Source organism: Gobius niger (assembly GCF_951799975.1).
Source record: "Gobius niger genome assembly, chromosome: 10".
Taxonomy (NCBI): Eukaryota; Metazoa; Chordata; class Actinopteri; order Gobiiformes; family Gobiidae; genus Gobius; species Gobius niger.
Window position 1 is genome coordinate 19,581,743 of NC_136861.1, and position 23,211 is coordinate 19,604,953.

At 41.5% G+C, this 23,211-nt stretch overlaps 1 protein-coding gene across 1 annotated transcript in view; it reads right to left on the reverse strand.

Moving 5' to 3' along the window:
- Positions 1-909: 909 nt before the first annotated feature.
- The window catches only part of col5a3a (collagen, type V, alpha 3a), a 47,078-nt gene continuing 24,776 nt past the window's right edge, over positions 910-23,211 (reverse strand). The window contains exons 21-67 of the mRNA XM_079564650.1: positions 21,795-21,848; positions 21,434-21,478; positions 19,931-19,984; positions 19,702-19,746; positions 19,252-19,305; positions 18,859-18,903; positions 17,881-17,934; positions 16,838-16,882; positions 16,681-16,734; positions 16,501-16,608; positions 16,063-16,116; positions 14,334-14,387; positions 14,204-14,248; positions 13,102-13,155; positions 12,769-12,813; positions 12,621-12,674; positions 12,486-12,539; positions 12,359-12,412; positions 12,152-12,259; positions 11,721-11,810; positions 11,570-11,623; positions 11,259-11,366; positions 10,997-11,104; positions 10,863-10,916; positions 10,638-10,691; positions 10,426-10,533; positions 10,292-10,345; positions 8,153-8,206; positions 6,834-6,887; positions 6,683-6,736; positions 6,499-6,606; positions 6,335-6,388; positions 6,209-6,262; positions 6,074-6,127; positions 5,935-5,988; positions 5,708-5,815; positions 5,542-5,595; positions 5,398-5,451; positions 5,215-5,322; positions 5,054-5,107; positions 4,822-4,857; positions 4,338-4,391; positions 3,979-4,258; positions 3,740-3,852; positions 3,553-3,621; positions 2,615-2,848; positions 910-1,429 (exon numbers count right to left, since the gene is read on the reverse strand). Of these exons, the coding sequence (XP_079420776.1) occupies positions 1,286-1,429; positions 2,615-2,848; positions 3,553-3,621; positions 3,740-3,852; positions 3,979-4,258; positions 4,338-4,391; positions 4,822-4,857; positions 5,054-5,107; positions 5,215-5,322; positions 5,398-5,451; positions 5,542-5,595; positions 5,708-5,815; positions 5,935-5,988; positions 6,074-6,127; positions 6,209-6,262; positions 6,335-6,388; positions 6,499-6,606; positions 6,683-6,736; positions 6,834-6,887; positions 8,153-8,206; positions 10,292-10,345; positions 10,426-10,533; positions 10,638-10,691; positions 10,863-10,916; positions 10,997-11,104; positions 11,259-11,366; positions 11,570-11,623; positions 11,721-11,810; positions 12,152-12,259; positions 12,359-12,412; positions 12,486-12,539; positions 12,621-12,674; positions 12,769-12,813; positions 13,102-13,155; positions 14,204-14,248; positions 14,334-14,387; positions 16,063-16,116; positions 16,501-16,608; positions 16,681-16,734; positions 16,838-16,882; positions 17,881-17,934; positions 18,859-18,903; positions 19,252-19,305; positions 19,702-19,746; positions 19,931-19,984; positions 21,434-21,478; positions 21,795-21,848 (3,504 nt within the window). The 3' untranslated portion in view covers positions 910-1,285. The remainder of the gene's footprint in view (positions 1,430-2,614; positions 2,849-3,552; positions 3,622-3,739; positions 3,853-3,978; positions 4,259-4,337; positions 4,392-4,821; positions 4,858-5,053; positions 5,108-5,214; positions 5,323-5,397; positions 5,452-5,541; positions 5,596-5,707; positions 5,816-5,934; positions 5,989-6,073; positions 6,128-6,208; positions 6,263-6,334; positions 6,389-6,498; positions 6,607-6,682; positions 6,737-6,833; positions 6,888-8,152; positions 8,207-10,291; positions 10,346-10,425; positions 10,534-10,637; positions 10,692-10,862; positions 10,917-10,996; positions 11,105-11,258; positions 11,367-11,569; positions 11,624-11,720; positions 11,811-12,151; positions 12,260-12,358; positions 12,413-12,485; positions 12,540-12,620; positions 12,675-12,768; positions 12,814-13,101; positions 13,156-14,203; positions 14,249-14,333; positions 14,388-16,062; positions 16,117-16,500; positions 16,609-16,680; positions 16,735-16,837; positions 16,883-17,880; positions 17,935-18,858; positions 18,904-19,251; positions 19,306-19,701; positions 19,747-19,930; positions 19,985-21,433; positions 21,479-21,794; positions 21,849-23,211) is intronic.

Below are 23,211 nucleotides of genomic sequence, written 5' to 3' on the forward strand. Positions count from 1 at the left end.
AATGCCACGAAGCAAATAAAACCAAAGTGAACCACATAATTACCATAACTAGCCTATTGCTGAAAAGGCAAAAAAAAAAAAATACATTCATTTTCTCAAGCGATTTTGTACAAAGGTTACAAATGCATAATGGCACACGTGGAGCATGAGAAACGCAAAACTAACTGCAATGTCTATGTACCTCTTACACGGTGATGTTATAAAATAAATATAGCAAAAAGGGGGGAAACGTGTGTTGCCTCGTGCCCTTTACAGACACAATAGTTTTAGCACCACTGTAAAGAAACACAGATGAAGCATATTATAACAATACATCATGAATCAGCAAATGAGACCGTATAAAAGTCATGGTAATAATGTGAGAACCTTTGAGTTTATGCCGTTGAAAACAAGAAATGCATGTGACTCTTGTTCAGCAGCTTCTCTCAAGTGGTCATGCAAAAATCCCATCAATATCGATACAGAAGACGGACCCCCCCCTTAAATATTCTCAGCCCTGTATCAGTGGTCATAACGCCTTAACAGTGTATGCACAACTCCTGCGACAAAAAAACAAAAAAACATGGCACAATCTTTATAAATGAGTCTATTCAGTGCTGACTTGTACTAAACAGTTCATATGCAGGAGAGTTTTCTTTAGTAAGGAAACCATAAAGCTTTGCAGAGAGGAGTGAAGCTGCCCAATGAGGGGAAACAACCTTATCCGTTCAAGTAAGGCTCAATAACTACGTACGCATATTGAATACTAATCAAGCCGTTTCCGTTGTGAAGGGTATGAAAGGACAATTTCACATTCAACAACACTGGAAAATTAATAATGTTGCTGGTGCGTAATTAATATGCGAGCCGAGTTTATGATTGCTATACAATGGTCTTGATAATGAAAAAAAAATAAAAAATGAAATACCTTCTCTGGTTTCGCTCAGTCCCTGCGTCGTTTAAATTAGGTAGTTTCCATTCAATGTCCAGAACGCCCCACTTAACTGTGCCACCTCACGGAATAACAGCTTAGATTCAGTGGTCTTTGTCAGCCAGTGCAGTTATGGAGGGCAATTTACAGCACACTCAAAAGCGGAGTGGGAAAAAACAAGACAAAAACACGTACAATTCAACATAGAATTTCCCTTTGGCGTTTTCACTGCTGCATGTGCCGTTTCTTCGTGTCCGTCTTGGCTGTAAACTGTTGAAGAACCTCGAGCACCACAATGGTAGAAGTAATAATAAATATTGTTAGTGGTAAAAAAAAAAGTCATTGGCTTCTTCTGTGCATTTTTCTGGAAAGTGGCTATCCGTTGAAACATACGGGTCCCACTTGGAATCCAAACTTCTGATTGCTGCGTCCAAAGTCCACAGGAGCAAAGTCAATAATAGGGAGTAGCTCTGCAGAAGTGTCGACCTCTAAGACTGTCCTCTCTTGGCCTGTGCGCATCTGAAAAAAAAAAAAAAAAAAAAGACAAAAAATATGATAAGTACAAGAGCTTAAAGCAAAGCTACATGAACTTCAAATAAATGCTTTCTATTGAGGAATCAGCAATAGCCAACAATAATCGCATTGCATAACAAAACTAATCCTGCTTTACAGTCAACTCTGTTTTTCAAGTTTTTTTGTTTGGCCTGTAAGCTTTTTTTGACGAGACTGCACGTGGTGAAAGGGGGGAAGGAAGTGAAGCACATTTTTTTTTATAAGAGTAACTGATAGGATTACACAATCTAACTAACAAATAATGTATATGTTTACTATTTTTCACAGTGTCATTGTTTCCTCCCTAAATGTGCCAATCATTAATCATTGTTGTGTTTGATTAAAACTTTCACAATGAAAAATAGTGGCAGGAAAAAGTAAGTACACCCTTTGGAATGTCTTACATTTCTGCCTAAATTGGTCATAAAATGTGGTCTGATCTTAAATAAAATCACCATAATTAATAAATAGTGTCAGCTTAATCTAATACCACCAGACATTTACATTTTAGCATATTTTTATTCATAACATGTAAACATTCACTGGACAGCGAGAAATAAGTGAGTACACCCCCTGGCTGAGGCTCATCCAAGAGCTAATTTGACGAGTTTTGCAGACATTTAGAGTCAAGTGTGAGCCAACCCGAAGTCCAATCACTGAGGTGCGGCTTAAAGTTCCCTTGCCACTGAAAAACACACTGGTTAAGCATCGTCTGATGTGCACCATGAATGGCTCAAAACAGCAATTCAGGCAGAAATATAATAAATTCCAAAGATTGTGCTCACTGTTTCCTCCCACTGTATATCACCGCAGAAAATATGATAAGTAGTTAAACTGAGGGTCATTTTATCCCATTCATACAATAAATTGTGAAGCACGCCAATGACAGCAAGTGCTTTTTCTAAGTGTTCTCAACTATTTTTTAAATCTATGATTAAACTTCAACATTTTTCCTCTCCATTATTTTGTATTAGCCATAATGAGTCACAGACATGTTCATTATTCAACATTCTGCAGCTTATGCAATGTTCTATACACACTAAATAGGACACCCTTTGTTATCAAACATTTCCTCACAAATAGGAAATAATTGTAAATTTTTCATATTAAACACACAATCCAATAGAGACGGTATTATCTCCCACTACTGACCTTGCACCCGTCATACACAGCCTGGATAAAAGGGCTCTTGCTTTGGGTCAGCTCCTCCTCGTTGCTGGCCCGGAGGCGCAGGGCGTGCTGGTAGGACAGGGACGTGCTGTCGAACCATCCCGCCGAGTTCTGGCAGGTGTAGGTGAAACTCTGCTTGGCAGTGGCACTGAGCAGTTTGAGGAAGGTCAACTGGACCACATGCACCGGACTCCCATCGCTGTCAATGTAGGAGAACTGAAGGACGCACAGGGGGAGGGGGGAATCATGTGAGATGGACAGCCAGGTAGTAGACGAAGAAAAGTACAAGTGCAAGGACAGTAAGAGCTACACATTTGCTTTATGCGTTTCTTGCCCAGCAACAAACCTTTATTTTTGTGGACGGTTGCTAAAATGTACTTTCGTTGTGTTTTCCTATAAGTCACAGTTACATTTACTTCTCAAATACACTGAATCTAGCCACTGTATTGATTTCCTATTTAAAATAAACACAATGCGGATTCTAATTCATCAAGGTGGTGAATACAAATCCCAAAAAGATGAGTCAAAAGCAGCTGGACTTAGTTTTTAAATATGCCGACGTTTTGACCTCGATCCAGCTGCATGAGTCCGGCTGCTTTTGACTTTTCTTTTTGTGACATGTTGAAATGAATACCAAATTATTAATATACCACAGTTAGCCAGATTAGTGTTTTCCAGTTTACTACCTCTAAAAGTAATCGACATGCATTCGAGACATCTTTACTGTTTTTGTGTTTGGCAAAATACCATTATATATAGTGCGCACAAGGGTTAGCACACCGATGTGAATATTGCTCAGAGCAAATTCATAATTAATGCCATGTAGAAATGAGGGCAGGTCATTTTTCAGAAATAGACTGTCTGTGGAACCAGGCAAAGATTAATGTAAGGTGTGCAGGTGGGTTTTGTTTGGTAAATACCTGCTTGCCTTTCTTGTACTGGCTGTACCAGCTCCCTGGCTTCTCTTTATTCCAAGACGATAATTTCACCTGAGCACAGAGAGTAGGGAGAGACAGCCTGCTGAGTATAGATTCTGTCTCACAAATGCAGTGGATGAATGATATAACACTCTATGACAGCATTTGCTTTGTAAGGGCTGATAGTTACCATCTCAATCCTTTTGTCAGGATACAGACAGGTCTCCCCGTCTGCCGTGAAGTTACAGTAGACCTTGATAGAGTCTTTGTGACACCCTTGGTTCGGGTCTATCCAGTACTCTCCTACACAAGACACATCAATCAACATTAACCTGCTGTTTGACAATGGGCACGTTCAAGATAATAGGATTACTGCTTCATTTGCTGCTAATAGGCTGAGTGAGCGCACAGGTAATGAAATGGCTTTACCGTCTTTGTAGTTCCGCTGGACCATCATGAGCTCTTTGCAGGTGCGGGCCGGGCTCTCGAAGGTTCCCAAGGGCCGCCGCATCAGCTCCACTTCTGTTTTCATCGAAGCGAGGGACGCAAAGACTTCCTCCATGCCCTCTGCATCCTCCAGAGCCTCGTCTGCTTGAAAGAAGTGGTCTTCACTGGGCAGGGCTGGCGCTGCTGCGTGTCCTGTATGCCTTTTTTTCTTGCGCCTGCCCTCTCTGATCGGCAAGGGCTCGATGTATGTGGCAGGTTGTCCCTTGAAACGGGAGGCGAAAAGTGTGAGCACAAGAAAAAACACAGACATTGAGCGATAAAATTAAATGTTTGGAACATACTGGGGCTCCTGGAGGTCCCGCTGGGCCTCGATCTCCTCTGGTGCCAACAAGTCCCTGTAAAAAGAAGCAAAGCGACTCGTATCAACCTTCTTACACCTGGAATGCTCCTTCTCGTTTGGCTAAACCCCAGCTTCAACCAGCCAGATATGAGGTTGCTTATAGGATTACCCAGCTGTGTGCATCAGCACTCTATGGTCGAAGCCTTGGCTTTCAAGACACATTGTACTGCTTTTCATAATATCACATGCACCAGAACCAAATCCTATTAAAAGGCCCAATGGAAAAATTGCTCATAAGCTGAGTGAGGCAGTGCAGCAGGCTGTTAGCTCCAAAGATGTGCACGACACACACACTGAAGCACAATTACAAGGCATGGTACATTTATCCAACAAACTTCCTTTCCCTCTTACACAGCATATGTTCAGAGCAGCTGCTGACCAAGCTGAGGTGTGAGCATCAAAATAAGATGGATTACTGAACTCACCGTATCTCCCTTTGATCCTTTCTCACCAGCTGGACCCTGAGAGCCAAAAAAAAGTCTGTCAGAAAATACTACACTTTTACAGCTGAACTGATTAAATATGGATGAAATAAAACCCATTAATGAATTCATTTTAACAACAACATCAGCTTGACTGAATGACCGAAGCCAAGAATCACAACGCTTGTAGCAAACAAACATGAATCCTGCATTTTGGGTTATTCACAAAACTTACTGATAATCCAGGTGGTCCTGGTGGGCCTGTGGGACCTTTTGGACCAGTTAGACCCTGCATAAATAAATAAATAATAATAAATAATAAATGACTTATTTTCACATTTTTACTTCATGTTGAGACTCTGCTGTTCATCGTGCACGTATGAGTCCATTACGTACCTGATCTCCTTTAGGCCCTGAAGCACCCTCACTCCCAGGTAAGCCTCTGTCTCCCTTTTCACCGAGTTCTCCTGGTGGACCAATTAGACCGATCAGCCCTCCGTGACCCTGCACACAGACATGCTCCATGACCATTGCTTCACAGGGATTTGGTGCTCAGTCTGTCTCAGGACTAAAACCAACCTTTTCTCCCTTTGTCCCAGGGTCTCCTTTCAGCCCTGGAAGTCCTGATGGGCCCTAGAAACGTAGCATCTTTGAGTTTCATGTTACGTAGCCTATACTGATACTGTATAAATCAATTTGTACTAAGGTAATGAAAAATCTTACAGCTGGGCCTGGTGGGCCAGTTTGTCCCGGTGGTCCATTCAACCCTTGCTCACCCTGAAGACAATTATTCATATATTCAGTGTTTTCAATTATGAATTCATTTACTGTAAATATAAATAAAATATGCGCTACACTTTTACTCCTCTTTTAAAAAAAAAATACCGACCGCAGGTCCGGGGATGCCTCGTAGTCCCTCTGGACCGTCTCTCCCTGGCTGCCCCTGGGCTCCCACTGGGCCTGTCTTTCCAACAGGGCCCTGGGTTCCTGCTGCACCCTGCAGTGAGTAAAAAAAACAACAACTTGTAAGGCCTTTAACAAAACAGTTTGTAAACCATTTTATACGGAGGTATTAAACATATGTATTAATTATGAAAATAAGGAATATATTATTACTTTGGCTCCTTTCATTCCCTGCTTCCCTTCTTTTCCGGCTGGACCAACATGACCCTGGAAGAACAATCCAAGCTCATGAGAAGTCAGGAAGTTTGCTGTCGTGAAATCATCACTTCACAGAGAAGAACAAAACTCTTACCCGTCGTCCTGGAGGGCCAGAAGGTCCTGGTTCCCCAGAGGCTCCCGGAGGTCCCTACAAAATGACAAAATGAATAAAACTTTAGGCAGTGTAAAGACATTGGATTGGTTATAAGTGACTTAGAAAAACACTTACTGCTGATCCTGGTTCTCCATTGTCTCCTTTAGGCCCCGTGACACCGTCTACTCCCTTGGTAAAAAGTAGAGAGTATAAATGACTTATGACAAAAAACAAAAAAAAAGTAAAAACTATCAAACTTACACTGGCACCAGGTTCACCAGGGGGGCCGGGATCTCCAGGGAAGCCAATGGGACCCTTGTAATATAATCAGTGAAAGTCCAGTGAATGAACTGAAGGTAACAGATCAACTACCTCTACAGGCACACATAATAATAATACATGCTAATGCTAATACTAATACATACAATGTGGCCCTTGGGCCCGTCCTCGCCCGGCGTTCCTCTTGTTCCGGGGGGTCCAGCCGCACCGGAAAGACCAGTGTCACCCTTCTCTCCAACCTCGCCTTTAGTTCCCTGCAACAAGAAGAAACAACAAAATGTCATCAATCTAAAGGACAGTGACGGGAAAAGTGCAGCATTTATGACTCACAGAAGTACCCGATTCACCGGGGGAGCCTGGGTTTCCTGCCTCTCCATCCTCACCCTAGGAAAGAGGAGGCCTTTAATGAGCTAAAACAGGCCAAACATGTATCATATCGGTTCAAACGCACGCTGTTTACTTGCTAATGGCCATGACTGACCTTCTCTCCGACGAGTCCAGGCTGACCAACTCCACCGGCCAATCCAGCATGGCCCTGTAGTGAGGGAGACAAAAGAGGGCTCACTTTGAAATATTCATTTGCTGTTGTTTGTCAGCTCTTCTGCTCAGGTGGATAGTCAGTCAAGTGGGTCATATCAGTTTTAGTTGTGCGTGCATATTTCTGAGAGTGCATGTTCGATGGAAATGTGCATCTTCTGTTTTGAGACGAGATGAATGCCGTGCACAAGAACACGAGAGCTCACTACAACCACTTTGTTACTCCAGCTGTCAACCGCTCCCACCTGATTCAGTTCCCTCCCACTATTTCTGTATCAATCCATTTATAGATCCTGCCATCTCTCGCCATGACTGTATTTCCACTGATGGAGCACTATCCCAGCTCAGCAGTGAATAATTGAGCAGAGTGAGAGGCTGCAGAGAGCCAGCCATTACCAGGGGTAAATATAACGGGCTCTCGGGGATGATAGTCTAATACTGCTTAATGATTCATGGAATGGTATATATAACTCTCTCTGTGGGATTGCATACTATTAAATAATTTACCTTTCAAAGAACACACTTGAATTTCAGGAAAGAACAGCAATTGTGCACAAGAAGAGTAGGCTGCAATTTTTGGAAAATTGCTTACAGAAATAAATGTATGCAAAATGTGTGACATCATTTTGTTTTTCCCAAACTATAATCCAAGCAGCCTCCATACATTCTGTACAGAGTAAGACTATCTGTGCTGGTTTCATTGAATAAATGTTCAAGGCAGGTCAAATAAGCGCAGAGAAATGTGACCATTTTCTGCAGTGGGGTAGTCCCTTGCTGTCGACTATCCAGGGTGCACAGTAGAAAAAGACCCGTTATGGCATTTTGAATGTTCTTGTTTCAGAAATACAGGCGCTGGATTTGCTACGTCTCTACAGCCTGTCCATAGCCCCGTGCAATATGTTTGCTTTGGACAGAGTGAACCGGCGGGAAATCAATGGAGCAGTGCCAGACTGTCTCACACTTTATGGAATACATGGACATGCACAATAATACTTGATTAGTCCACATTGTGCTAGTAGATTATTAGAGTTCATAGTAATAATACTACTGTTAAAATACTGTTATTTTTTATAGCTGTAGTGGTAGTTGTTGTACACAACTACACAGTAGTAATTATAGTTTTATGGTGTATTGACTTCCTACCTGGAAGTGGTGCACTTCCAGGAAGGAAATTCCACATTTTTGGGAACACCGACTGAATGCACTTTGTAGCTAATAATCATAGTAGTGAGTTCAGTGATTTGCAAAATGACTGACACTTACCTCTCCACCAATGTTACCTGGTGGCCCTCTTGGTCCATGCAGTCCTGGGGGACCCTGTGTGAACAGTTACATTATTTTATTCCAGTGCAGGCTGACCAGACGTCCCTGTTAACCTGGGACAGCAGTTTTAAGCCCTCTGTACCATCAGAAGAAGCACTACAGCAGGTCCTTCATCCCCACTGCTGTAGACTGTACACCATAATGTAACTCATGTGCAATAACGTCTTTGCAAAACCATGTGCAATAACCTCAATGTTATTTAACGGTTTATTTGGTCGGGACAGTGCATGTTGATGAACATACATGGGTCTCATGCATGTAAACACGCCACACCGGATTGTAGCCATGTAGCTAATTTCCATCTGTCGTACCCCATGTGCACTCTCAAACACACTCTCATTCATCCTGGCCTATTGTACATGTTTTTAGTGGGAGGTTAAACCTGAGTACCCTGAGGAAACCTACGCAGGCACGAGGAGAACATGCAAACTCCACACAGAAAGGCCCTGTCCAGGTGGGAATCGAACCCGGGACCTTCGAGCTGCAAAGCACTAGCGCTGACTGCTGCGCTACTGTGCCGCAGCGATCAATAAAGTTGTATCTTATCTTATCTCCCAGTGGATTTTTCCAAAACCATTTATTTGCCCCAGTTTTACACAAGCTCTGTCCCAGGTGTTTTTCAGCAGCACCATGCCTAAAGCCACTTTTTGTACTTGAAAAGTACAAAGTTGTGACTGAACCAATTAAAAAGCTTAAAAGTCTACCACCTCGGCCGTGATTGGTCCATTTAATTGACATTAGACTTTTACAAACAGAAAGTATGACCAATTCAATGTCAGTGAGGAAAGTAAACATTTGGCTCCACCCACAAACTTCCCATTGTGTCCCATTGTGTTTCATGTAAAAAATCTGGTCACCCTATTCCAGTGCCAAACCAGATAGTGCGTGGTATACGGCAGAAAAGGCATTTTACCCTATAGTGGTTGGTTTTCCTCCTGAATGAACACTGCTAGCCTATACAGTGCTATGGCCCTCACATCAATGATCATTACAATAGTGACATGATGAAGACATCCAGACAGGTCATTACCCTCAAAATGACACCGCCTGTGATCCTTTCTCATTTCTCCAAAACCCTCTCTCCCACTCATTTTCACACTTAATATGAAACATCTTGTCTGGTATGTGAAAGATTTTTTTGTTCTCAAACCAAGCCACGACATCAGATTTTGACGCTGCTCAAGTACAACCCAGCAATTAATCCTCACTGCATCCCCAGCTCCGGTTTCAGCTGAGTAGATGTTGAGCGGTGCGTTATTGCTCTGATGTCTCTGAGCGGGCCTTGTGTTTTAACAGGCTCGAAAGACCGGCGTTCTGGCCCGCTAGACACTGCAAGGGAGTGGAGGAAACACATATCTTCTGATGGGGAGCTGCTTGAGCATTAGAGAGGAGAAATCTGTGATCCGCGCCACTCACACATGAATGATACTTCCCCACTGAGTCCTGAGTGTCTCTCGCGCTCTCTCCCTCTGCACTCGCTTTTGTTTTCAGTTCCATTTTGATGCGTTTGCTCCCTAATCTGGCTGCTGGAAGAACGCAGGCTACAGAGGATCTGGTGGAGCGCACGTTCATGGTTGACGGCGTTGTGTGAGATGACTGTCACAAAGGACGATGCTCATTAGACAGCACAGGCTCAGGCTAATCTGATTAACAGCTGTCACACCGTATTCCTGCGCACAGTCTTCCACGCCATCGCTCTACTCCACGGTGTCCGCTGCCAAGCATCTTATTTCACAATATACAGGTGGGCAATACAGAAGTATCATATATCACAATGTTCTCGGAGCAGACGTCACAATTTCAGTTGTATTCATGTGTGGGGTTAGTGACCAATAGGAGAATTGTATAGGGAAAGTGGATAAGTATGAGCTGGTAAATAGAAATGCACTAAACAGAAAAAATCGATCACAATTAGATTTTGTACTTCTTTGCCCTGCCCATCTTTATTTGAAATTTTAGTATCAGAAGAAAAAAGTGAATTCAAAGTAAAAGATATCAAAATGTTATCATGCGCTTCGGAGCGTACTTCAGATCCACACCATGGCAGACTTAAAGCAGGTGTTTTTGTTGAGTGCTTACCATTGAACCAACATGTCCACTTTCACCCTTCTCACCAGGCAGACCAGGCATCCCCTGTTCACAGTTAAAACACAGTAAGGTGAGACTTTGGAAAGATCTAAATGTGTCTCTCATTAAACGTCTGCCTGTCTGACCTGAAGTCCAGATGGACCTGATGCACCTTTGAAGCCTCTCTGTCCCTCGTCTCCTTTGGCCCCGGGCATTCCCTGCTGTCCACGGGGACCAGGCTCCCCGTCTGCACCCTGCACCAGAAACACACATCAGACGATCAGCAACAAACTATTGTCTATGAAGTTATAGACAATAGACAAAGTTAGTAGAATAATAGATAATACAATGGACGTACCGCTGGTCCAGGTGGACCTACAGGTCCTTGAATTCCAACAGGTCCTGGTGGACCCTAGAATAAAATATTTTAAGATTTAAAAGACAAACACCAGATCAACATGTAAATTAATTGGTTATAACCTCACAACTTCACTAGTGAATCTATTAATAGTTTCAACTAGAAGACAGCATGAACCAATGATGTGGACTCAAAACCGCCAAAGAAATTGCTAAAATTACTCACAGCTTCTCCTTTGTCTCCTTTACTGCCCTTCTGGCCCGGTTCTCCTGACTCTCCCTTTGAGAAAAACATGAATACACAATTAAGCCACCTTTGGACTGTTAGCATCGCAAAAGCAGCAGTTTTTAGTGACCTACCTTATCTCCATCCTCTCCTGGAGGTCCAGAAGGCCCAGCAGCTCCAGGTAGTCCAACAGGCCCTTGCTCCCCATCCGACCCAGCTGGCCCTACAGGCCCCTTCTCTCCCTGGAGAACAGATCAAGAACAGCAAATCATAAAACAAGCATTACTGTTTTTAATTTTCATTATGTCACTTTCTTTTGTCTCTCTCAACTGTTTTTTTTTCTCTTTACCAACAGTGAATCAAAAGTTTATTGCCAAAGAAAGTATTTTTCCATACCGGATCTCCTTTCTCTCCCTGTGGCCCAGCAGGCCCCACGCCTCCAGCCCGTCCTGGCTCTCCAATAGCACCAGCTGGCCCAGCAGGGCCCCTCTCTCCAGTGGCACCCTGAAATGAAGCGAGAGGTGAGATGAGCATGATTCACTTTCTGATTTTAGTGCTTTGGTCCAAGATCACACATCACCATGGAAACAGCCTCCATTCATACGTTCTGCTGCTCAGCTGAAGGCTATACAACGTACTATTTAAACTTTATTGTCTTAGGTCAATATTTGCTACTTAATACTTAATAATACTACTTAATAACTTACAATTGCTCCTGCAACACCAGGTAGACCTTCTCCACCCTTCAACCCTGGAGCACCCTGTAGAAACAGGCAAAAACCTTGCATTAAAAAGATAAAATGAAGGCATTGGGGCTGGAGCTGAATGCAGGGCAGACAGAAGAAACTATTGCATTACCACAGCACCAGGGTTTCCTCTGCTCCCTCTAAAGCCCTGAAGCCCAGATGGGCCGCTTTTTCCTGGTGCACCTGATGGACCTGCATCTCCCTGTAAAAACACAAGTGATCAGACATGAGGCAAGTAGACAGCAGGCTCTCACAGAAGAAGACATTTACTGCAGCTGATTTTGCATTGTTTTTTTTTACTAGAAATCACTTTGTTTGTAAAGGGCTCTATAAATCAGAGTTGAACGAGTGATGGATAGATGGATGGATAGATAAATGGATTGATTTGATTGCTGCTCATCGGATGTCACATCAGTTTGGGAAATATATGCAAAACCAAGGAAAATGAAAATCTTAAACTGTTTGTTTCTGCAACGCTTTTAGTGCAAGTATGTACAGTACTGTATGTATGAGTCAGATAGGACCCTGACAAAAGTAGCTGACCTTGGCACCCTCTTTTCCTGCAACTCCAGGTAAACCATGTTCTCCGGGTGGTCCTGGTGACCCTGGGTGGCCTCTGTCTCCTGTTGGGCCAGTCTCTCCAGTTTTACCCTAAAAACGCAGTTTGCACTATGTCAAGATGCAGCGATAAATCACAATAATCAGAATCAGCGGAGAATGACAACTATAAAGCTGTATCTGTAATCTTGCCTGTGGTCCGACAACACCCGGCGGGCCAGGGGGACCATTTTTGCCTTGGAAGCCCTACAATATAAAACATGTGAGATTATCAGTACAGAAAGATTCTACTTTGTTATCTCCATTAGAGGTCACATACAGGATCGCCTCTCTGTCCGGGATGTCCAGGAAGTCCATCTTTCCCTGGTGGACCCTAAAATACATTTTTGTCAAAAAAAAAATAAGCCAGAGCAAAATATAATAGAGAAACACATTTGGTGGTGTGATATCTTACATTAGGTCCCCTTTGTCCTGTTTCACCTGGTCTTCCCTGCGGTCCTTGAGGTCCCTGAGACAAAATTACATGTCAAGTTACGTGTGAACATTTCAGATAACGTTCATATATTACACAGGATGTTTATTTAGTATTATTGATGTATTACCTGTTCACCAGGAGATCCAGGGGGCCCATCTTGTCCAGCAGAACCCTATTGAATGAATGGATATCAGACATTTTATTTTACTCACGCAACAGTTGTTTTTTTTTTTTTTTCATCCCAAGCTGCTCTTTAAGGGCGGCAGTGTAAACCAAGGCATCCTCTGCCAGACACAAGCTCCTGACTGCAGCAGATGGTCTGTCATTTAGAAGTGAACAGCAACACCCCGTTCCAACTCAGTCTGTTCACTCATCCATACTTCATGAGGCCACCAGGTGTGTGTTTAAACTGTATGTGCATATGACTTTGTTTACGCTCAGATGTGTGTGATGTTGTCACCTTTTCTCCTGGTTTTCCAGTAGAGCCTCTCGCACCTCTCCCCCCTCGAGCTCCCTGTTAGAAAACAAACAAGTGTCTGTGCATAACTTATCTGCCAGTGCACTGTAGTGATGCAACAACATGGCTGTCTCCCACTCACCATGGTAACCACATTTCTAATTACTGCTGTTCAATTTTTGGGAAGAAGGCAAGCGCAAGGTAATTGTAAAATCTGTTAATATGGTTTCAGCAAGTGTCAGAAATACTGGCATGAGTCCTATAGTTGCTTTTTTCCTCTCTTTCCTTTAACTGCTGCTGCAGATAGTTTCATTCAGTGTGTGAAGAGATGTTCAGTTTGGATATTTCTTAAGAGGATTTTCTACCCATATGTGGCACAGGCTGATTTCTAGTCTCAAGTGATGAAAAATAGAGCTTCTGTTGTTCAGCAAGTATCCTGGAGTTAGCTGAACAGTCAACATGAATAACATTATGGAGTCTTTAACATTTAAACTACTGGATTTATTTGTCACATAGAAGTAATTAAACACTAATCGACTGTATTAGATATATAATGTATATATTTACCAGTTCATGGTAGGGTAAGCAGTGTTGTAATTAGATCAGTAATGAAGTAATGCCAGGGGATTACAATTGCAAAACTGGTAATTAGATTAGATTATAGTTACTAGCAATAGTAGTAGCTATGATTACATTTGCAAAATTTTGACAGCTGAAAATATCGTATTATTTATCTAATGAAAACTGCGAAGTCTGGCAGGAAATACAGACAATATTTTTTTATAATTAATGCAAATAGTAATTATCAGATTGCTTTTGTATTAAAGTAATCAAAGAAGTAACTAGATTACTTCTAGAAGGAGTAATCAGGCATGTTACACTGAGAGTAACATGAGTGTAATTGTTTTTATATCATTCTCACTAATCCAAATGTATGTATGGACCTTCTATGGCAGATTTTGCCTTTAACTTTCAATTAATAACATTTGATTCCAAACCAAGTAAAAAATAATACTGTATTATTCATAATAAATAATCAAAATTACATTCATTAGAGGAAAAAGTCATGTGGCTGAAACCCCTAGGGCATCGGTTCAACACTCACATTTGGACCCCTTTGGCCCCCTTGCCCCTGCTGACCGGCTGGACCCTGCATTGGAAAGGTTAAACGTTATCCTCAAAGTCATACATTTAATCATCATGGGCCATCATTACAGATGCAGACTTGTCCTTACCCTTCGTCCTTTCTCTCCCGAGGCTCCAAACACACCAGCGAATCCAAGTGATCCCTAAAGACAAAAGGTCAATCGGCACCAACTTTTCATACGCTACGCATCATCCACGATGTGTTATAAATCAGACTGCAGCAAATCGAACCCAAGAGTCCAACGCATTATTTAAACACACCATTCATCAACTTGTAATGAAATGATGTCGCTGATGAACTATTAATAAAATTACCTTTTTAATAAGCTATTTGTCACAATTTATTTTTAATTAGACAGGATACAGACTGGCAAAACCCACATCTACAGTGCGAGGCAAAGGCTCTATTTCAGAAAGTTCATCATGGTGTGAAGAAGTAGTAGACCTCAGCCAAGGCTTTGGTCCTGTCTCGCAATGGTGAGGAAACTGAATTATAGTTCGGCAAGTGACTCTCCAGACTTTTGTTTGTTACTGAGGGACACTTTAGCCTCTTCTCCATAGAACAGTTCAACTGTTCAGGACACAGGTAGTAATTCCAATACAAGGTGTAGTAGAACATATACAGTACATTTATGCATTTTAGTGAACTTAAATTTGTTAAAGGAATAAGCCACTGTTTTTACATACTGAGATATGTTCTTACCAGAGCTTAGACGAGTTGATGTTAGCATTTAGCCTCTCCTCTTCTCCAATATATTTTCTAAGCGTAAAAAAGGGGCACTATATTGTAAAGTGTAATAACTCCTCAAGAGCACTTCGCTCCTTACAAAATCGCCATGTTTAATTTTGTGTTACTTTACTTGGATCGTGCAACGGTTCACGTAACTGTATTTAAATAGGGAAAACGTGGAACAGCGTGGTAGCTTGTAACTTCACCCCAGTCTGGACCTATACCTTTTGCTGGGAGAGGCTAAATGCTAGCAACATTTGCGTGACTGAGCGCACGCATAACAACCAGACAGGCGCACATCAACTCGTCTAAGCTAAGGTAAGAACATATTTCAGTATGTAAAAACGGTGGCCTATTCCTTTGACCTTTACTCACATATTATCAGTGAAATTGAATTGCCACTGTCCCTCTGAAGGATTCCAAGATTCCACTTCAGAGGCGCAAATACTGTTCAAAAGTTTGAGGTCGCCCAGACAATTTAATGTTTTCTATGAAATCTCGTATCAAAATGCCTTCATTTCTCAGAACAAGAGTAGACTGTCGAGTCACGAAAGAAAGTTCCCTTTTGCTGGCCATTGTGGAGTATAACTGAACTCACAAATGTGGATTCTCCAGATAATCGAGCTTAAAAAAAGGCCAGTTTTATAGCTCATCTCACCAGCACAAGTTTCCAGCTGTGCTCTAATCTTCAGCCTTTTAACACGATTAGCAAATTACAACGCGCCTCCGTACATCCATGTAGGTATTTAATTAAAAATCACCCATTTCCAGCTAGAAAAGTAATTTACCACAGTAACAATGTCTAGACTGTTTTCCTGTTATCCTCATTGAAAAAAACATTTTAAGTGACCCTAAACTTTTGAACTGTAAATCTTCATTCCACACGTTGCACAAAAGTATAATATCTCATAATGATAAAAGACCATTCTATCAAATCACTTTGAAATAAAAATCAATGATTTTGTCTATGACCATACATGCTAATTTTGTATTTATCTCACCATTTCTCATTCGAACTTGTCCGACACTGTATTTATGTTAATTACTTAAGCAGACACACGGTCACGTAGCCATTGCAGCGTGCTCACCTTTTGTCCTTGTTTTCCTGGATATCCGGGCAGCCCTGGCACGCCGAGGTTACCCTAGAAACGGAGCAGCACAAGGCAATAAAGTGAGGACTTTATGAAAGAAATGTGAAATAAGTAAAAGTGCGGGATAACCATTTAATTAAGTCTTTATGCCACACTGCTGACTGCGCACATGATATTACAGGGGGCTATCTCTGATGTATTGCACACAGTGATGACAGAAAGATTAAATGCTTCAGCGTTTACTGGGGTTGAGCAGCCGTTTAGCTTTAACAAGGAGCTATCTCAGGATGTTATATGTAAATGTGGAGCATAAAAGTAACAATATTTCAGCATATGCCTGGCTTTAAAGGGGATTCGCAAAATGGTTTTCCCCCAGCCTTCTTCATTATACGCTCATCAGCTCGTTTTCCGTTGCATGATAGATTATCGCTCTACCTTTTCGCCGGCAATTCCCAGCGCTCCTGATTCGCCGTTTGGTCCCGGCTGCCCCTTCGGCCCCTCTGGTCCATCCTCTCCGCGGGCACCCAGAAGTCCGTTATCACCCTTGGGAAAGGAAAAGTTTACAATAAAAATGCGTCATCAAGCCGATGAGCACGGCCTTCGCTCAGCGCTTACTCTGTCCCCGATGAGCCCCATGTCGCCTTTGAACCCGGGGAAGCCGTCTTCTCCCTGCGGTGCGTTCAGGTCACATTAGATCATTTGTATCGATGACTCTCTGATGATGAATGATGTCATTAAAATGGACTTCATCAATCTTTTGTGTTGGACTCACCTTCTCCCCTTTGTTTCCTTTCAGACCTCGAACACCGTCAGCTCCCTGAAACAGAGTAAGTTTATCAGTTTAAAAAAAACACTTGGGGAAACAATGATGGGACTTTTTACGACTGTACATTTCAGGAATGATACTGAATCGTTTACTACAAAGAGCTGAGTGAATATTAACTGCATAACGAATACGTAAGAATCGCAAGCATTTCAGACCACGTTCACAGAAGCCTGAATTTCAAGGTTGGCAGCTTTTATACATGATGGAATATTACAGGAGATATTACCTCAATTCTGAGAAAAAAATAACACAAAAAAACTAAACAAAAACAAGCTCAATCACATATGAAACAGCAAGCATGAGATTTGCACGACTAAACAGCCTGGCGTGTCTTCATGTCTCATTCATAGGATGACATAAGTTTAATTAGTCATTATATTTCATGTGTATTTCATTCACATGGACATGTTTTTCACTTGTGTCGGAGTAGAGGTAGGTGACTGTTCACTGAAAGGCAACACAACTGCAAAACGTTTTGGGGAACACTGATTTCAATGATTGCAGCTCTTTCGATTTGCTAATTGTAATCTTGATTCTGTTGCGATTCGTCTCATTCACAATACAGCACAAATGTTTCCAAAAAGGCTATTTATAAATGTGCATTGATTTTCTCTCGACCCCCCCATGCTCTGTTATAGAGCAGTTATTGACGTTGCTTTCACTTAAACTGATGATTGACATCAGACGCTTAACATGGATTTTACACCAATAGCAAACAGGTATGGTACAACGGCACTACAAATACTTTTCTTTGGTCCAAAATAGACTTTTCCTTCAATCTCCTGCACACCCGCTGACCCTGACATGTCTCTTATCCATCAAATGTTCCTGTTCGTTTTATAGCTTCTCCCTTGAGATCCTCCTTACCCCCCACCTGTCAGCTGTCAGTCAGGCACTGAAACAACTTGTCCACAGCAGAAAGATACAGTTCAGCATGAAGCATGTAAAGGAATAAAAATCACTCTGGACATTACACTAATGACACTTACTTTGACCCCACGGGCTCCAGGATATCCAACAGGACCCTGTGCACCGAGTGAACCCTAAGAGAGGAGCGGGAAACAAAAACTCATTATAAATGTCATGTTTGATTATTTTCTCAACTGAAGCAATGTTTAAATACTCAGATCCCGTGTTGGGCAAGTTACCGTAAAATTGTAATATGTTCTATATTAGTAGTTACAAAATGTAATATGTTTATATTCCATATTACTCTACACTACTTTGAGTTACTTCTGAGTTACTTTTGGCAAAAAATATAAACTAAAATTAGTAATAATGCCACCAAGCAAAAGTGCAGTCAGAGATTTGAGAGATTTTTCACTCTGAACTCTGAACTTTTGTAATACGCTACCCCCAACACTGTTCTTATTATATATGAACTGTATATATATTTGATCACTGCTTCATTTTTCTTTTTTTCATAAATTCCGTTGAAATCATTTGTTGCTACGTAATTCACTTGTAGATCCACTTTTACACACAAATTGTGTTATAAAATAAATAGCCAATAGGTCTGTGAGCAGCAATGACACCGTAATTATCTGTGGATGTGATCCCGGGGACCCCCTTGAAAACGAGATGATGCATCTCATGGGGCTGATCCATATTCTGATCCATATTCTGATCCTCAAAATATGTCCATAAATATATTAATTAATTAATTAACCGGCTCACTTAAATATGGTCGCTGGCAGCCGAAAAGTGTTTGGATCATAAACAATTTGCAATGTTTGATGGCTAAGGCTCACTACGAGCAGGATAAAATGCTGTGAGAATGATGAAAACATCCTGGACTGCATTATCACGTCTACCTGTTATGTGTATGGGCTCCTATAGCAGTGGAAAATGATGTGCAAAACAGCTGACTGCGAAAAAGGCAGGCACTGCCCATGTTCACATAATGTCTTTTTGCCTGTCATGAAGTGACAGTGACGTTATCACAATCTCAATATCCTTGTACTCACTTGGACACCCTTCTCACCAGAGGGACCCTCTCGTCCTGGGTGACCCTGTTGTAGAAAATGGAAAGATTCATAAAGCACTTAGTCAAAGATCCATCATAAATGCATAATTACATGAAAAGCACTGGCATGTGACTAATACATTGGTACAGTCAGCTGAAGGTCTCTCATGGAGAACAGTTTTATTGCTTTTATTACAATTCGACTCATTTACTTTTTGTTCTGAAGCCTAAATGTTATATGATCCTGTATATAGTGCAGCCGATGTAGCTCATTTTACTTGTTTTATAGAGGAAAGTGTATTATTGAATTGAATGGGATTGCCTTACATAAAAGCACATTATAAACGTGAGTATTTATAATATTTCCATTGTTTATTTGCTAAGGTATACTTACAGGTGGACCATCGATGCCTGGTAGACCCTGCATTCCCTGTTTTCCTTGAGGACCCTGCATGAGATGAAAATATAAAATTAAAACAATTTTAAAAAGTATTCCCATTATCTAGATCTTATATAGATGCCATATATAAGTTGTAATACAAAGAAGAAATAGAAAAAAGAAGAAAATATTTATTTTTCAGCAAAATATTTTTTCCTATATATTGCCGGTAACTCTTTATTTCTCACGGCACAGACCAGACAATGCACCAGCCAAGGTCTTTTAGTGCCCGTCACTGGCTACGTGTGCTGCTTGAGTATTGATTTCCTGTCAGACTCTTTCTTGTCTGAGCACTGGCCAAAAGTGGTGGGATTGCACAGTTCTGCTCTCCTCGGGGCGTGTGATGACAGGGGTCGCAGGGTCACAGCTTTAATTCCTAAATTAAGTGAGAGACATGCTACCTACCTTCTCTCCGGGCAATCCGATGGGACCCTGAGGACCTGGCAAGCCCTGAACCAGAACAAAGCATCAATCAGGTCACAACAGAGCTGGGAGATTGGAGAATGGGTGCACAGTCTGTCTATTGTGTGCATTGTGTGTCATTAAAGCCACTGTAGATAGAATTACTGTCACTTAAAATCTTCTATCTTCAAACTAATACAATTGTGCTAATCATATTAAATGAACATTTTACCTGTGCTCCTGGGTTTCCTTGTTGACCTGGCGGGCCTAAATCTCCGTGTGGCCCCTGTGGAAAAAAAAGTTAATTGTTGCTGACATTATTTTAAGCTTGTGTCTTTTATTAATAGTTGTATCCCTCAGACATAACAAGGCTTTGTATTGCACTTTACAAGCTTGACTTGGTTCTCAAAGTGATACATTGTAGTCATTATCTCTATATTGTTTCTCTTTTCAAAAATGTGTTTATTATATTATGATAATTTATTTATTGTTTTGAGTATTTTGAGTACATTTGAGTACTTTACAAAGGAACAGGAAATGTGTGTCATTACATCGTGGTCGGAATAGAGGGTGGGGTTAAATGACTTCTTATCAATAAACCACTTCTTCCCCACTCCTTTTGACATGTGAATTTGTAAACTAAGCTTAGAAAGAGAGTTCACGAGTTTGCTTTTGTTGTTATTGATTTGTAACAGCTTTTAGCCTTACTTTTTTTGTAGTGGTAGATTGAGCGGGTCAAAATATATAGAGGAGGGTCTTCAACATGTGCTCGTTGTTCCCTTACCATTGTTGGTATATTGTCCATTACCATTGTTGTTATTGTTAATTCTCCTTACCATTGTTGGTAAAAAATGTTGTTACAATGTAATAATTATGTGGCATAATAATTATATGATATAACATCAGTTAATTATGTGATATAACATCTGTATAAAAACCTCTGAACAAAGTAACAGTGAAGCTCAGTATGTCAATTACTAAATGGGAATTGGGGGTGGTATTAAATACATAATCTTCCCTTTTAGGCATAATTGAACTTTAAATCTACCTAATACATAATAATATTAATGGCCTGCACTTTGCATTGCGCTTTACAAGCGCTTTACAAGAAGTTCCTCAAAGCGCTACACTGCAGTCATAATTCATTCACTCCATACTCTGTGGTGGTAAGCTACTATTGTAGCCACAGCTGCCCTGGGGTTGACTGACGGAACTGAGGCAACCAGTCTGTGCCATTGGCCCCTCCGACCACCACTCACTCACTACATTCACCCAGCCTTCCTGGTGTTCCCAAACGGTCTCCAATACAAGTACTGACCAGGCCCTTCCTGTTTAACTTCCGAGGTCTGACGGGATCGGGCTGAGCAAAGGCGGTGAGTTATATGTTATATATGGTCATTTGACGTAACTATTTGGATTATTGTCTACCTTGTATCCCTCTGTGCCACTGCCTGAAATAAATGGAAAAAATGTGGTGCGTTGCGTTATATCATGTCATGTTCAAATCAGTAAATCATTCATTCATCATTCACTCAATTCTACACTTGTTGGTAGCCATAGCTGCCCTGGGGTAGACTGACAGGAGTGAGGATGCCAATCTACACCATCGGCCGCTCCGACCACTATCAGCCACTTACTCACACATTACAATCATTCAGAGGCAATGTGGGTGAAGTGTCAATATGCAATATACAACATTAAAACAGCAAAACAAATAGTGATTGACGGGACTAACCACATTGCCCTTTGACCCTTGAACTCCATCAGTTCCAGAGACGCCCTACAAATGCACAATAAATGATTATACAACACACAAGTGGATCTATTCAGTTCAATACTTAACTGTCATTGTCATATAAATAACAAGGACATTTTGCTCAAGCATCAAGCGCTGCATAGCAATGATGGAGAAAAGTGTATAAGTGGTGCTAAATCCAACCCCATAAATAACCGCTGTGCAAACATTAGCATGGCATATTACCAAACAGACTGCAACAACTTTTCCAATGTCTATGCCAAATTTGAACTATATTAATGTATTTTCTTTTTTTTTAAATTCAAACCTGGGAGAATTGCTGCTGGACTGAAAGACTCACCTGCTGGCCAGGAGGACCAGGTGGACCCCTTGGCCCAACAAGACCTCGCGCTCCCTGAAGACAAAACAAAACGAAACAGTGAACATTTAACCAGCATACCTGATGAGAGGTGGGTTTGTCTGTTGAATATTAATCTACAAATTAGAATAAAAAAGAAGGAAAACATCACAGAAATGAGTGCGCTCGGGTACGGCTTTGTGTATGAAAGCTATGACAGTCTTGTGTGTTGCATTCGTGTGTGTTTTTTTTCTCTTTGTAGGTTGTCCAAGCCACCTGTTCCACCGCCACATCTGTGATCTCCTGGGAGGTGATTGATATGGAAATATAATCATTCAGGCCAGGATTTTATCTTCTCTCCCTTCGTCTCTGCATCTTTCCTCTAACGTGTCTCTTATCGCATTTATACGCTAACCCAACTTCTATCTGTTTAATGCTGCCTCTAGGTTTGCTCTGCTCCTCTCCCTTTGACGTGGTTTTCTACATTCTTTTACTTCTTTTTTGTGGAGAAGGGTATTTCTTCTTACTTCCAGACATCCATTTGGAGGGACAGGACCCCGCTGAGCCCTGACCTCAACCACAGCCAGAGAGATAGGATGTGAGTCATAAGCAATGAGAAGGAGACACATAAAGACACATTTTGATGTTTGAAATGTGCTTCTGAAAATACATGCCACCTGTATCAACAAAGGCGGTGTCGGTGATGTTTCACAACTATATACATCTTTTGCAACTCTTTCCAAAACAATGTCCATTGGCAACGCAAACGGTAACGCAAACGCATGCTCAGCTAGACAGATTATGGACACAGGGAATAATGGGCTCCATAAAAGCGTTCTCTGGATCACAAGCTGCAAAACGCTGCTTGTTTTATGAAGATTGCCTCATATTTCCGTCAAAATCTTGCTGTAAAGATGTTGCAACTAGACGCAGCGCAACACAATGATACGGCGAAGATGAGCGGAGACGACAGGAGTCTTTTGTTCAGCCTCAACCCGCCCTGCGGTAAAATTATAATTTCATGACTTGACCTGCCAACCCGCGCATCACTGTTGTTCACGATGGTTCATGTGAATTATATTTTGGGCTTGTTTATTTTTGTCAGATGGTGACTCTCAGATGCAGCAACAGAGCACAGCAAACAGTCTCGTCCCTACAGCGATAAGCGTCAATACTCTGAACCATCTGTACATCTCACCCTTCAATTGATACTTGTATATTGTCACAAATATGAGATTATACTGTCGGTGTATGTAATGTGCAGAGCCAGTGCTCGTCATTCTGGAGCCCTAAGGAAAAGTCTACTAAAGGGCCCTGCAGTACCTACAGTACGCATCTGTTATAGAAATCTGAACCATTAACTGGTTATTGCTCTCATCATGACACATATGCTTTATGGACATTTGACCATTACATACCG